The sequence below is a fragment of the Podarcis tiliguerta genome, assembly GCF_965153285.1.
Source record: "Podarcis tiliguerta genome assembly, chromosome: 5".
Taxonomy (NCBI): domain Eukaryota; kingdom Metazoa; phylum Chordata; class Lepidosauria; order Squamata; family Lacertidae; genus Podarcis; species Podarcis tiliguerta.
The window spans coordinates 53,858,446-53,873,702 of record NC_139538.1 but is presented as its reverse complement, the minus strand read 5'-3'; the positions used below and the strand labels follow the sequence as shown (position 1 = coordinate 53,873,702).

The 15,257-nt window shown below is 50.5% G+C and overlaps 2 protein-coding genes across 2 annotated transcripts in view; both read right to left on the bottom strand.

Annotated features, from left to right (window-relative positions):
- The window catches only part of HMX2 (H6 family homeobox 2), a 31,339-nt gene extending 19,621 nt beyond the window's left edge, over positions 1-11,718 (bottom strand). Inside the window, exon 1 of the mRNA XM_083441143.1 lies at positions 11,500-11,718. Coding sequence (XP_083297269.1) covers positions 11,500-11,642 — 143 coding nt within the window. The 5' untranslated portion in view covers positions 11,643-11,718. The remainder of the gene's footprint in view (positions 1-11,499) is intronic.
- HMX3 (H6 family homeobox 3) lies at positions 11,649-14,756 on the bottom strand. The gene is made up of 2 exons (XM_083441142.1): positions 13,949-14,756; positions 11,649-12,406 (listed from the first exon to the last, which is right to left on the bottom strand). The coding sequence occupies exons 1-2, from the start codon at positions 14,316-14,318 to the stop codon at positions 11,745-11,747; spliced, it is 1,032 nt and encodes a 343-aa protein (XP_083297268.1). The 5' UTR covers positions 14,319-14,756; the 3' UTR covers positions 11,649-11,744.
- Between the last annotated feature and the right edge of the window lie 501 nt (positions 14,757-15,257).

Genomic DNA, 15,257 nt, shown 5'->3' with positions numbered 1-15,257 from the left:
GCAGAACTAAAAAGGGTCGTTTCTTTTCCTCGCACTTTTCCTCCTCAAGTTAGCCACATTACCCGATGAGGCGCCCTCCCCATATATTATTGGACTACAATTCCCACCATCCCTGACCATTGAGCAGCATCGGGAAAGCGCCACGTTAGCTACCTCTGCAATAGCCCAGTTGCTTAGCGTGTAGCGCTGATAATGCCAAAGTTATGGATTTGATCCCCTATGGGTACATATTCCTGCATTGCATGGGGGTTGGAGTAGATCAGGGTTTCCGAGACTTGGGTCTCCAGTTGTTGATTTTTTGTACTACAACGGGCATCATCCCTTGCCAGCAGGACCAATGGTCAGGGATGATGGGAACTGTAGTTCAAAAGCAGCTGGAGACCCAGATTTGGGAAACCCTGAACTAGATGATCCACGGGGTCCCTTTCCAACTCTATGAATCTATTACTAGGCTGATTGACCGTGGCTGCCTATAGTCTCCCAGAGGCCATTCTTCTACTTCTATTAAAGTGGCAGGAATTCTGCCCTCGTTTGCGTCTGGACACCCCAACAATAAATCCCATGCCATAGGCCTGGGATAGACATCCTGCAGATGCTGTTGGATCCTAACTCCCCAGTCAGCATGGGCAGTGGTCATGGATGATGGGAGATGTAGTTCAGCAACATCTGCAAGCCAGGCAGCACGTTGGCTACCCCTGCCATAGGCTATAACCCTATCTAGACACTTATTTGGTGATATTTATTTCGGAATAAACATACGTAGGGGTGCACTGCTCACTATTAATTCATGAAAAGGGTACTTTCCTCTGTCTTCCAGGACCACATGTCATTTCGTTTAAGAGAGGATTGGGCCATAGATCCGTGGGAAAACATCAGCTTTATACGCAAAAGTTCAGACATCCCCAGATATGGCTGGGACAACTTTCAGTCTGCAATCCTGGAAAGTAGCTACCAGTCAACTTAGACCAGGGATGGAAAACCTATGCGGCTCTCCACTTACTTTCTTTGCTGTACTCCATTTCCCATCATCCCCGGCTATTGCTGGGGTTGAGGGGAGCTGAGTCCAAAGCCCTGGGTTCCACCCCTTGGTGTAGACATGATGGGAGGAACCGTCTTCAGCCCGAGGGTCCCATTCTGTCACAGGCAGCGCCCCAGGGGCCACAGGCTGGTGGCGGCAGCTGTAGCTTTAAGTAAAAGTGACTCTTTTCAGTAGGCTGTTTTCGAGCCACGCAAAACCCAGAGATCGCTACCCTCCCCGTCTCTCCATCTAGGCAAGAGGCACCATCGCAGTTGGAAGCAACATCCCATGGCCTGGGGAGAGTTCTGGAGGACCTCATTCGCCCCGGTGCCTGGGATTCCCCACTAGATTGATCTGACTGGGCACAATGTCTTCTCCTTTGTTCCCCTTCACACCATTCATAAACTTACATTTATTGGGGTTGCAATATTATGTGTCCTTCCCCAACAGTAGATCCCACTGAATATAGGAAAAGCATAGGCTCGCAAGGCCTCCCCAAGGCACGGAAGGCGTTCTACTCCAGGCGCTTGGAAAGGTCAATTGCTCTGTTCTGTGCTTTTTCCAGTGCTTAGAATATACAGTGGTATCTGGGGTTACAGACGCTTCAGGTTACAGACTCCGCTAACCCAGAAATAGTACCTCGGGTTAAGAACTTTGCTTCAGGATGAGAACAGAAATCGTGCGGCGGCGGCGCGGCGGGAGGCCCCATTAGCTAAAGTAGTACCTCAAGTTAAGAACAGTTTCAGGTTAAGAACGGACCTCCAGAACGAATTAAGTTCTTAACCCGAGGTACCACTGTACTTTTTTCCGGAGGGGAGCCGACCACAACCCTACACTATTTCTCAGAGATCAAGTTTATATCATGGCCTCGCCTTCGACCTAGAGATGCTTGCAGGGACCAAGCACTTTCGTGCCGGCTGCAGAATTCTGCCTGACTCGAAAACCCACGCGCTTTTACGCCGACAGAAGTGTCAGGAAAGCTGCCTCCCCACCCACCAAATTATGAAGAACAAAACGCAAGCCTGGTTCATCTGGCTCTGATCTTAAAGTGATATTAAAGTGGCCGGGAGCGAGAGAAGACCATCGTTCGCACATTGGAGATGACCCTAGTTCCTTGTCTTTGGAAACAGAAAATCTAAGCACCCTCCCCGTCCCAAGCACTCGGTGTGTGGCAATCGGTGCTCCCGATGTCAGTCTATAGGCTTTGGATCAGAGGTTTTGGTTTCCGTCGTGCGGTTCTGGTGAGATGCCAGCTCCATTTTCGGATGGATTTCGTTTCCAAACATGAAGCGCCTTTACGCATTTTACGCATTGCTCGTTACGAGAATGTCTGCTGTTATTACGCACATTTCAAACCGGCTTCCAGATTGCTCAGGGCAGCGGCTCCTCTCCCCCAACCCCTTTTATTTTTGATTGGTTCAAGGTCATCCAATGAGGTTCGTGACTGAATGGGGATTTGAACTTCTGGCCTCTCTGCTTTAACCACTGCATTACATTGCTCTTAATTCAGAGATGTGCGTTTTATATTGCGATCTTGGGGGCGAGACGGGGAGCGGAGGTGTCATAATTCTGAATGCTTCCCCGCTTTCTTTAACGCTCCCTGCATTGACTAAACTAGCACATTAGTGAGTGGTCTGCCAAACCCTTCTCTTTGATGAACTAGTTTTCTACTACAGGGGAGTGTTGTTTATCCTTTCCTCTCCAGGAAGCAATAAAAATATATATATAACCCCCCCCCCCCATTTGTTATCTAAAGGAGTACAGATCACAACTCAGGAACTCTAATTCACTGCCACTTTGTTCTGCATAACTAGTTGAGCAGCCTAAGATCAGAGGATGACAAACAGATCCAAAACACCTCATGCTGTAGTCAGGCTCACGCCTCTCAATGGAATTTCCAAGTAGGCCAACTCCAGATTAAGAATTCCAGCCAAATCCAGATCCATGGCATCAATAGGGATTTTGCCATTACCATCTCTACACTGTTGCAGAACCTACATTTCATCTTAAAAGGAGTGATGGCATTCTTCTTTGCGTTGGGCCAGCACCATGCAGACTCAGGAGCTCAAAGGAATTTGTGTCTTGAATTAACTAATGAAGACAAAAGTTGCAGATGCCTGCCAGAACCACTGAAAACTCCTCATTAAATGCATTATTGAAAACTGGTGTCTAGCCACATTTTTTTTAAAGAAATGGTATTTGGTTAGTCTGATTCAAGAAACAAACACTTTCTGGAGAAGGAGAGGAAGAAGACCCAACTGATGCAGCTGCAAAAAGCTGCCAGGCAGTTGATCCCACTGAAATCAAGGGGACTGGGGTACCCAAGTGGTGCCCTCCAGACAGGTGTGCCAATTTGAATAAAATGGGGGGGGGCAGGTAAGCCCCACCCTGCATTGTGCACACACACCATGTGAATAGCAATCTCCACCAACTTTTGGGGTCAAGCCCCCTCAAATATTTTATTGGGCAGGAGGGCTGAAGGGATCTTGGCCCCTAGGAGTTGGCTCCTATGCCTCCAGATATTGCTGGACTCCAACTCCCATCATGCCTAACCACCAGCCATGCTGGTTGGGGTTGATGGGAGTTGTAATCCACAACACTTGGAAGGCATTGGAAGTGTTAGCACACAACTCAACTTGCTTAGGGATTTGCATGGGGTTGAAGCAGACAGAAAAGGGAGCCTCCAAATTTCTAAACTGTCTCATTGTCCTTTGATCTCTGCCCTGACCTTTTCTTTGATGGTAGAATGATATTCTCAGGTTGCAGCTATCGCTTCCTGCCTCCTTCACATTTTCTCTTGAACCCTCTTGGAGAGAGGTCATATTTTGATGTATCTCTGCTGGGTGCAAGGAGCAAGGTGGCTCTCTTGCACCTCCCAACTCAATTAGTTAGAACTGGAACTCCTTTCTAGAAAACATGTATTTTCTGTAATAAGCCTAAGTTTTCATGTTTGTCCACACCAGGTGTCTCTGTGTGCTATTGCAGCCACTTTCCCCAGCTCACTTTGCAAAGTAAAACAACAGAGGGCCCCACATTGGCTACCCCTGTCACAGGGTTTCATCCTTATTCACATACCCCAATCTTAGGAGGGACCATAAAAGTCACCTAGGCCAACCCCCTGCTTAAAATGCAGGATCTGCAATGCAGCAGGCAACTAAGGTATCCCTGACAAACAGCCACCCAGCCTCTACTTAAAATCCTCCAGTGAAGAAGAGCTAATAAGCTGACCAGATTTAAGAGAGAGAGAAGGGGGTCTGTAGGCATCAGTAGATGAAACTTTTCACAGTGTGGGGGATCAACACTTAAGCAAAGTAGAACTCTCCCTGCTTAACACTCCCAAGCCCTAAGAAGGTGGAAAACCTTCTTCAAGTCAAACCCTTCAATTATGACTTCAAGAATGGCTATAGTTTGATAATGTGTAACTGATTCACCATAAGCATTCTCAGATATGCTTCCTGTGCATTATGGATCTGGCTATTAGACATTAAGCCTCCATTCTATTCAACTTGACATGTTCACTGTTTTCGATTAGAACTAGAGGACCTGACTGCTCCACTTGCTGCAAGGGGCACCTGTGGCACTCCAGAGGTTGCTGAACTCCCAACTCCCATCATCCCCAGATATTGTAGCCAATGGCTAGGGATGATGGGAACTGCAGTCCGGCAACCTCTGAATGGCCACAAGTCCCTGACATCTGGCTTACTTTAAGATCAATAATGAAGTTCTTTTTAATCTTCCTCCAGCAACCTCATGATTCAACAACAACAACATTAGCAGTGGTTTTAGAGTAAAAATATATATATATAGATTCAAGTCTTCATTTTCTGCCCTCAAAGCAGGTAAGTCCCTTCAATTTTACAGATAGAGGGGCAAAAATGACAGATAAGGAGAAATGACACCTTTCTCTCGTTCCCCTTGGCTCCCACAATAAATATTTGAATGAAATGCAGGATGGGGCACACCCAGATGCAGAACCCAAAACTCTAATCACTGGAACACATTGCATGTGCTGTATTGGGATAATTTTGCTAAAATGCAGCAGTTAACAGCCCAGCCTTGTGCTCCCTTTATTCCAAAATGAGTCCTCCTGAGTTCAATGGGGCCTATTCTTGTAGAACTTAGTAGAGCCTTAGTAGAGCAAGGGAAGTAATATGGCACAAGGACTACAGTCAAGGGTAGGCAACAAATTCTATGATTAAGGAAACCCAACAGTGTAGTCCTAAACAGGCTTGCTAGGGAGAAAGCTTCAGAGTGCTTCACAAGACTTGCTTCTGACTAAACAAATTTAGATCTGCATTTCAGGTGTCCCTGTACTGATTGTTCTCTAGACCATTGGTGGGCAGATATGTGGAGCTACTGAAAGATCTCTGGGTGATTTGAAATAGATAAGCGAGGATTTCTCAGGGGCAATTATTTAAACAAAGGCAGCAACCAAATGCTAACTCCTACCTAAATAACCCAGCTGAAATGAAGAGGGGGAGAGAGGATTTGAGTGTGGAAGGTCTGGGGCACCATTTGCTTTTGACACTCAGAATCTTTTTCTGAGTTCAGAATTCTTTCAATCTAAGGGAATGACTTTTGCGCCAGGCTCCGGTCGGTGGATTTCATGAGTCTATTTTAAAGCGAAACCACAACCCAAAGCAGATCCCTCCAAGCCTGAAGTCTGCTCAGCCCTGCTCTGGGCTCTGAACCTCATGCCTGCCCCACCTCAGAGCTCTGCCACAGAACGCCTATATATCCTGCGCCCTCCCCGCCCCCTCGCTGCTCATTGCCAAGTTAGCAAGGATGTAAGGGGAGAAAAGGAGGATTGCTTAATCAGATTGAGCCCTGAAAGGATAATTTGCCTGTTTGCGAGCATCCCAAGGTCATCAACACTGACGAAAAGAGCACACAGGAACAATAGATTCATTTGAAACAATATTTTACAGACGTTTGGCGATCAATATGAGCTGCTGTATTATGCCAGGCCAATCTGTTAATGCTCTTAATGGGCTTCTCATTCCGTTTGCACACACTATGCTAAGTCGATAGAGCAAAGTGATTGTTACAGAGACACTTGCAGCAGATTCCGGGGCGGAGGGAGGCAGGCGGAGGTTGAGGGAGGAACCCACCCCCGTTTTGAATTTCCAACAGATTATTATTATTTTTTACTCCCCTCTCGGATCTCACAGTATGCATAGCTAGGTTTATTTGGCCAACTTTCTTTCCTTTTTCAAACTGATCCTACCTTCTCCCCAGCCCCCTTCTCGCGTTACTTTCCAGGTCCAAGGACGAGGTAGAAACTTTTTTTAAAAAGGTACGTGTAAAATACCCCTTCCCCACAGAGCAAGATGTTTCAATCGAATTACCTCTTTCAATTCTTCTGCTAAACTCTACAGAGCTGCTGGCTGCTGGAGGCGGCGTCTGCTCTGCGTTTTAATCTCCACCAAGTCTGCTGAATTCTTCCCCCGCCAGATCTGACGTCCCGAGGAAGTTTTATATCTTGGTGCCTGCTGTTGCCTATACACAGCAAGCCTCTATTTACTCCTAAATAAAAGAAATACATGTATGTTGCTAATACAAACATCCGAGCGAGTCCTGTTCACTGGAGCTTTAAAGAAAGGAATGGCGAAGGTGGGGGGGGGGGGAGGAGAGACAGAAGGGAACAGGGGAAGATAAAGTAGACTCTCCCTCTCTTGCATGACAAACAAAGGCAGAGATTTGTCAGAGTCCAATTTCGGCAATAAAGAGAAGTGGCGGTGGAGTGGCCGCAGATTAAGAAATGGCAGCAACTGCCTTTGAATTGAGACCAAACAGGCTTGCCTTGGTGGTTTCCAAGAGATTTGTTTGGAACCATTATTATTATTTAAATAAAAGGTACAACAATCCATTGGGGTTGAGTGGCTACTTCCAGGTATTGTTTTTTACAAGAGAAATAAGCCCTCTTTACCGTCCACTATAAAGGAGCCCCAGTTCAACGCACGCGTTGCATATAAAACGTTTGACATTTCCAAGCGCAGCCTGTGTGATCTCAGGTCAGAGGCTCGGGAAAGGCCTGTTCCTTGCGCCCTGGCTAGGGATGGCCAAATGTGGGACTACAAAGAGAGGGTGAGCAAGGGCTCTTACTTAACCCCCAGATCAAAACCCTGGTCCTTCAACAGCCCAGACAACCCCGCGCAAACTTTGCAGACCGAAGCAAGTTTGTCTAGGGGCGCGCTCCTGACTTATCCACGCAAACGCTGGCGCGCAATGACGCGCAGGAATTGCTCTTGGGTGGCCGTTTCCCACTCACTCCTACTTGCTACTAAAACATCTCTGGCTTGATGAAATGTGAATGCTTTTCTTTTTTCAAGCAAGACTTTGAGGAGTCCATCCTGGATCTATTATTCTCCTTTTTTAAAAGGTGGGTCCTTGGACCTTGATTTCAGTGAGGTGCAGATTGCGTTTGAAGGGATCTGAAATTATACTTAAGCAAGGGCCTCGGGAGAGAGAGAAGGGGGCAGATCAACAGACCTGAAGAAGTTGTGCTTGCCTTACAGCGGGTTCCTTCAGGGGGCTGGAGGAAAGAGAAGCCCCTGCTTGGGTGCCTTCAGAGAGAATGGACCTCAGGTCAACCAGAGGTTAGAATGAGAGGCGTAGGGGCGCCCAAGACCTGTCCACTCCTCCATTTCCTCACTGCGCACCGGAGTTTGATTTTGAAGTCAGCGGCTTGAGGGGACTACAGGTTTCTGCGTTGGGTGCCTTGGTCTTATGAAGGAGGAATTCGAGGTTATTAAGTGGGCTGCGGATCAGGACTTGCTCCCTACCAAGTGACTGTCTAGCTAGCCAAAGGTTCCTAATCGCAGTGTCTGAGGACACCTCGCGTTAAATCGCAGCAGCTTTCGCCAGGCTGGTGGCCTCCAGTTGTTGTTGGACTACAACTCGCCATGAGCACAAGCCGAAACTGCTGGGAGTTGTACTCCAAAATCACTGTGGGAATAGGATGCTGCACTAGACGGGTCATTGGTCTGATGTAGAAGGCTCTCCTTATGTTCTTAAAAAGAGTCTGCTGGATCAGACCAGCATCCTGCTCTCACACTGGCCAACCTGCGTTGTACAACCCCCACAGCCCTATGGGGGGGGGCATGTTGTAGAAGGCTGCGTTATAAGGCCTTGACCCCTGGACACATAGGCTAGTGGGGAAAGCCTCGCGCCTCAGCCAATACATAGGGACTCTGTTGCAATTTTGAACCGGAACGCTTTGGCAGAGAGGGGAGGGGGAATTGCAGGCAACAGAAGCAGGTGTAACATATAAAAGAAAGATAAAGAAATAAGGTGTGGGGGGGGGGCAACAAGCTGTGCTCGCCTCCAACTGGTCCTTTCTCGATTGAGTAAAGACAGGGTGAGCCAGGAACCGTTTTCTAGGCACTAACCACAAATAGAGAAGTTATTTTTTCTCGGCGTTTGATAACATTGCGGCAGGGTGTTCGCCAATGGAAGGAGATATTTGCTGTTGCAACAGGGCTTTTTAATGGATTGCTAGTGGCTTGGCCCAAAGTTAGTATTGCAAACAGCCCAAAGGCATCAGCTTGTTTGCAGGTGACACAAGGAAGATCGTATTTTGACTCTACATTTCTGTTTATTTTCCATTTATCACACAGGCCAAGAGGTTTTAATCCCAAACGAAAAGAAAATAAATGGTTATCTCTTCTCCTTCCTTCTTGTTTCTTTCTTTTCTGGTGAAACCTTGCCTCAACTGTATACATACATACACACACAGAATTATTCACGACAGTTTTCTATAAACGGAAAACGATATTATCTCTCAAAGCGGGCCCCAAAGATCTATTGAAGAGCACACGCCCTGTACCAATTGAGCTCAAGAGATGGAACAAAGAAAACAAAAATCGCCCAGAAAAATACTATCTGGGTAAGTTTTCTCTGGAGTGAATAACAACAGAACCATGACCTTTTCTCTCTCCCTCTCCCTCCCTCCCTCTCTTGGATGGACTGCTGAAGAGCAAATTCATTAAAAAGCTGTACTAAGCATCAATGATTTTCATTCTCTCGGAGCTGAATGGAAAGCTCCAGCAGCCTGATTTGGCCCTTAGAAACATTTTACATTGGCAAACCGGAGTGAAATCGGATTCAAAGTGGGACTAGGAAGGGGCTTCCATTAGGGTATAAGGTGCCTTGAATCAGCCCCTGAGTGTTGCGGCTTTGGAGCAGTTCTGCAACAGAGATACACTCGGATTGGAAATCTAAACCCGGCCCCGTGCGCTTGGAGAGCTCCAGGCACACCAGAAAGGCTCCAGAGTCGGAGTCTCTCCAAAAGTAAAAAAAAGGGACCAAGCGCGCGTCTTTCCCGATTAGAAGCGTCTGTCAGCCAATCTGATATTGGCGAAGGCTCAGGGTTCTGAGTTCGAATGCTGAGCTGCGGGAGAGGAGGAGACCACGCGGCGACTCACAGTTGGAACAAGCGGCGCGCGCTGCCCACTTCAGCGCGCAGAAAGGCTGTGCAAATCAATCCTCCCCTCCGCTTGCCTTTCTCCGTCTCTAGCTGTGACGCTAGGGTTTTTTTAACCCGTTGCTCGCGGCGTGTGAAGCCATCAGCCTGCTATCTACCGCAGAACACTCCAGAGAGAGCGGAGAAGGGCCGAAACCAGACGTAGAGCGCATCGGTTCTTGCAAGCACAAGCGTCTCCCCTATTTTTTTTTTTTTAAAGGACTTCTCTGTAGGACAAAGATCCCTCTCCCCACCCTCCCAGCCCCACAACCCACCGATCTAGCCTCATCCTTAGACAAAAAAAACAAAAAACCCCTTTGCTCTGATTCTCAGTTTTATCCCAGTCTCCTGATTCTTTCTCCTACCGAAAGCGACAAGGTCTGTAAATTTAGCCAAAATGCGTCGTTTTGTTTGTGAATGGATGATCTGGAGCAGAAACATTTACCTGAGACCGCACGTAGGACTTCGAAGGCGCAGCCGATTATCCATAAGTCTACAAGGCCCCTAAAACGCCTGCTAGTCTCAGCAACAGGCGTTTTCAACTTATGTGGAGGTTTTTGTTTTTTTAAACTGCTTTAGAAAAAGTCTCCTCTGCGCAGGCAAACCTGGCCGGCTCGTTCCCCCCACCCCGCCTTTTTTTTTTTTTTGGAAGAACAAAGACTCCTCTGTCTACCTCTGCAGGTTCAGAGATCCCTTGGAGTTGGAGAGGCGGGCTTGCCTGCGTCCCACTAGCGAGACGGTTTAGGACACCTGTTATCTCTCCTTTCCCAAAGTCCCCTCCTTCCGTTTCTAAAATAATCAAGCAAAACACCACCAGCGTCACCAGTAATGAACAGGTTTTCTTTATTTGTTTCAGCCCGCCCCTCCCTCCAATCACGACACTGAATTCTTATAACAATATTTTCTTCTTCTTCTTTAAATTTTTAAAAATAGGACTGATCCCTGCTAGAGAGGGAGAAGGTGGGGAGGGGAATAAATCTGGGGAGGCCGGGAAATAATTTGTCAGACAACAGGTGAGAAAGACTGACACGAAAGAATTCGAGATTCCACCCCATTCAGGCGAAAAACCCCACGCGCCCTCTTTGAAACTGACAAGAAAGCTGTACAGAATAGCAAATAAGTTACAATTCGTCTTTAAAGAGACTGATTGTCCATCACTTAAAGCGCCCGACACACTCTACCTCTTGTGAAGTTTGGAGTTCAGGAGCAGCTGCCTTTTGCCCGTCCCCCCCTTTTTTGTCTCCCCCGTTATATTGTGCACTTCTCCCCCCCCCCAAAACCCGACATTTCCTCACCTACAACTCCCCCCACAAAAAATACACCCTATAGTGCTTTCAGAATCGTACAATATTGCACAGGTCAGCGGTATAAACCAGAGGAGCTGCTGCTTTGAAGAAGAAACGGGGACCGGGGAAGGCAAAGAACTACAGCTCTCCACAACATCTTTTTTTATTATGATAATCATGATTATTATTCTGGAAAGAAAGAAAGAACTAAAGATATACGCACCCGGAACAGAATAAAATAAGGAGTGTCATAAATAATCAAGTCAAAAATGGTTCACGGTGACGCTTGCCGCGTTTCTCCTTAGAGATCCCAGAGAACTGGAGACTCGGGCAGTTAGGACCAACAGATCCTTTCAAAAGTGGACCAGGGCCATAAGGCCAGGAGGCTTCCAAGCAACATAGCACCCCCTCCTCTCCCCGCCAGCATTTGGCACCATCTGGACACGTGATTTCTCCCCACCACCACCAGAGCACGAGGGTGATCTCCTTTTGCGCAACGCTTCTCCATTATTTTTTTTTAATAGCCAAATCCACCTTAAAGCAGAGCAAAGATAAGCGCTCTCATCAGCCCCCTCTCTCTACTTCTACAGAGCCCGGGTTGTAGTTCTGTGGTGGTCTCACCACGACCGTTCTGTCCTCCTCCTGAACAACCCAAAGTAGAAGGAGCGAACCGCGAAGGGGAAGAGTCTCTCCACGCCGGGCGTTGCGCAGAGCATCCGGGCGCTACTTACACAGCCAAATCTTTGCTTGGTCCTTGGTGGTCCTTGGTGATGGGGGCCGATCGCTTCGTCCCGGAGGCCTGGGCTGCGAGAGGCAACAGAGGGTGGCTGTCCCTCAACGCAGTTCTTAAAGAAGCCACCCTCCTTCCATCCATCCATGACCCCTTCTCATGCCTTCCTTCCCTCCCTCCCTCCCTGCTCCGTTTTCCTCCTGCCTCCCTGACTCGTCCCCTGTCCGTCTGAGCTAGGCCCAGTCCTCAGACGGGCCGCAGGAGCGGCACGGAGGTGACCACGGGGTGCGAGTAGTAGACAGGGTGGGGGAAGGTGAGCAGGGGCTGGCTGACAGGCGCGCTGGCCGCCGTCGGGCCGCCTCCGCCGCCTCCGCCCGCCCCGCTGCCCCCGCCGTCGGCGCCGGCGCTCTCGTGGTACAGGATGGGCACCCGGACAATGCGCTGCGCCGCAGCATGGCTGAGGTTGGCCGCCTCCAGCTCGGCTGCCAGCTGCCGCTTCCACTTGTTGCGCCGGTTCTGGAACCAGATCTTGACCTGAGTCTCGGTGAGGTGGAGCGAGGCGGCCAGGCCGGCGCGCTCGGAGCTGCTCAGGTAGCGCTTCATGTCGAAGGTGGACTCCAGTTGGAAGACCTGGCTGCGCGAGAAGACGGTGCGAGTCTTCTTCTTGCGGCAAGGCTTCTTCTCCGGGCTGCCCGCCTCCGACTCGCGCTTTGGCCAGTCCTCGGCGCCGCTCTCCTCCTTCTTCACCTCCTCCGAGTCGCTCTCCTCCAAGATGATCTCGTCGGGGCTCTTGGAGTCCAGCTCCTTCGCCTCTCGCTCGGCCTTCAGCAAGGGCTCGTCCGGGGAGTCCCTGTCTGTGCCCACCGAGGCCGGCGAGGAGTCTCTGAGGAAGGCTTTGTCCACGGAAACTGCAGAGGAACAGCAAGACACACGCACACAAAGAGCAAAAGTCAAGATCCGAGCAGCCAGCGAGGCCACCGTCAACCCTGCTCGACTGTCAAGCTCGCTCTCTCTCTCTCCTCCCTGCTGAGCGGAGTGGAGCTCACTCCCTGGAAAGTGGGCTTGTGAATGAACTCACGAGGGAGTAAACCTAGTGGGACACAGCTGGGGCTTACTTCCGAGGAAACGCACCTAGGAGGACGCGCTGGGACGCTGCCTCTTCGGGGTGACTCAGCAGAGACACTTCCGAGAAAGAGACCTGGCACGTTTGATACAGTTAATGGGACTTCTCTGCTCGGTAAAGGGAAAAAATGCGTATGATGGCAGTTATGAGAACAGAATGATTAGAGTAGATCCATTGAGATGAATGGCCATGACTAACTTAGGTCCATTCATTTCAATGGGTCTGTTCTGAGTAGGACAATTGGGAAATCTGCAGTCTGTATGCTTGGGAAGAAGTCATTTTTATTCCCAGTGATTTAAGTCGGGTTGAAATCCAATGCACACTTCTCTTAGGACTAAGCCCCATTGAGCGCTGTGGGACTTCCTCCTGCCCTCCACCCAGCAGCCTCGACTCCCTCCTCTTCCTGCAATGGGCTGGAGAACAAGTCCCATTTAGCTGTATGGAGCTGACTTTCAAGTTCTGAGTTTTTAAGGATTGAGCCCTGGGCTCCTTCACCGAAAGGCTGCGATCCTAACTGCTCCTAACCTGAGCGTGAGCACCGAGGAAGTCAATGAACTTCCTGAAATGGCCTTTTCCTTGCTTCTCAGACACATCCCCACTGTTAGTTGATAGGCTGATTTGCTTGTGAGTAAGCCTCGTCGGATCCTAGCTACACTTCTTTGGAAGCAAGTCCTGTGGGGGATTTCATGGGACTTCCTTCCAAGAAAGTGTGGTTGGGACGAGAGACGGAACGAGAGATAAGATATTTAGATACAGTATGATAAATGCCTCTTGTTTCTGAATAAATCCCGTGGAAATTAGAGTGGCACCAAACTTGGAGGGGAGAGGAGAGTAACAGATGGGGCGCAGAGAGGGATGAGAAGGTGGCCAGGGGTGGAAAGAGGGGGACTCCGTTCAGTGCATATAGTTTCTTGGTGATGAAACGAAAGCCAACCTTTGATCTCCACAAAACTAAATAAATGTTCTTCTGGCGAGTGCCTACAAGTCAGTGATGACTAAGGAAACATCGCTACTTCTCATTGATATGGGGAAACCCCAGCTCACACCCGAAAGGCTTTATTTGCCCCGGGGGAGAGCTTGTTTGGGAGAAGAAGGGGAGACCTGGCTGACCCTGGAGAGCAGAGACCACCGAGGAAAACCACAACGGAGCAATGGAGATGGAGTCCAATCATCTTGGTGACAAAGACTTGGGCTTCCTTCAGGAAGAGACCTGGACCCCCTTGGCTCGAATGGGTTACTGAAATGGATGGGTGGGTGGGTGGGGGGCTGAATAGACTGGGGAGGGGAAGAGGGAGAGAGATGGAGAGAGGACTTTGATCTCCAGTACCTTCTGGCCTAGGCAGGTGGCCTCCGGCGGGCGTCAAACTGTAAGGATACCACCAGGCAGGGGACCTCTCCAGATAGTGTGCAGGCAAAGCAAATCTCTGCGCCGGGATCTCGAATCTCGGGAAGGCGAGGTCACCCATCTGCGACAGGGCGAAGCCGGCCCCCTCCAGAGCCCCCTTGGCCGCCGGAGGGAAGAGCGCCCGGGGCTGCTTCGGAGACGCCTTGGGGTGGTCCCCATTGAGCAAGTTCTTGATGGAGAACGGCGACTCCTTGGGCTGCGACGACGGAGGGGGCTGTTGCTGCTGCTGCTGCGGCGGCGGCGGCGGGGGCTGCGCTTGGCTGCCGGGGGCGTCCTGTCCGGTCTCGGGCATCCTTCCCACGTTGCCCACGTCCGCGGGACGGCGTTCACACTGCGCTCCGGAGTGGCTCCGAGTTGGCCGATGGCATGGGGGAAGGACGGCAGGGGGAAGGAAGGGGAGAGGGGTGGAGTGGAGGTGGGGGCCGCACTACACCCGGACGAGTCCCGGTCCTCCAGCCAGCCAGGCAGCGAGACTTAGAAGTCCGTGGGGGCCGCTTCTCCTCCTCTTCCTCTTCCTCCTCCTCCTGCCGGTGCTGCTGCTGCGGCTTCTCCTGCGTCAACCCGGCGCCGAATGCTAACGCGGAAATCCAAATGTCAACCCCAGTGGGGTGACGCTGGGCGGCGGCAGCGGCGCTGGGGCGCGGAGCGTGGCAAGCGGCCTCGGGCCGGGCAAGGCGTCGGCTGGGCCCCCGGACTCCCCCAGTGCCACTAGGCAGGGCAAAGCAGAGTGAGTGAGGGAGAAGAGGGAGAGAAGCGAGAGGCAGGCGGCGCGCACCCCCCTCCCTCGCCTCTCCCCGCCGCCGCCGCCTCCGCCGCCGCCCCGTCCATCTCTCGCTGCCTCCACGCCCCCCTTCGATTTGGTCCTTTGGCTCCAGGCTACGAGAGCTCGCCTCTTATTGGCTTTATATAGTCCAATTAGGCAGCAAATGAGGACAGGGCTATTAGCACAAAAGGGTATTGGCTCGGTTGAAGAACCGCCGCGCCGAGGAAGGGGGCGACGAGGACGCACAAAGTGAGGACCCCCCTGCAACACACACACACACACACACACACACACACACACAGTGTGCTCACTCTGTACAAACTCCCCTACTCATGACCCTCCGGAAGAAAGATCAGAAGGAGGGTCGCACGCCAAACCTGCCAGCCTGCCTGGACACCTCCTCTGCGCTATGGGGTTAGGTATGGGGCAGGAGGCAGCGGCAGGGATTTTCCTTGGGGTTGCTTCCCC

Excerpts from the sequence above, each read along its gene's own strand:
- HMX3 (XM_083441142.1), bottom strand. The coding sequence starts at position 14,318 with ATGCCCGAGACCGGACAGGACGCCCCCGGCAGCCAAGCGCAGCCCCCG. Across the intron at positions 12,407-13,948 it reads CCACCTGCCTAGGCCAGAAG|TTTCCGTGGACAAAGCCTTC; the intron begins GTACTGGAGATC and ends GTTCCTCTGCAG.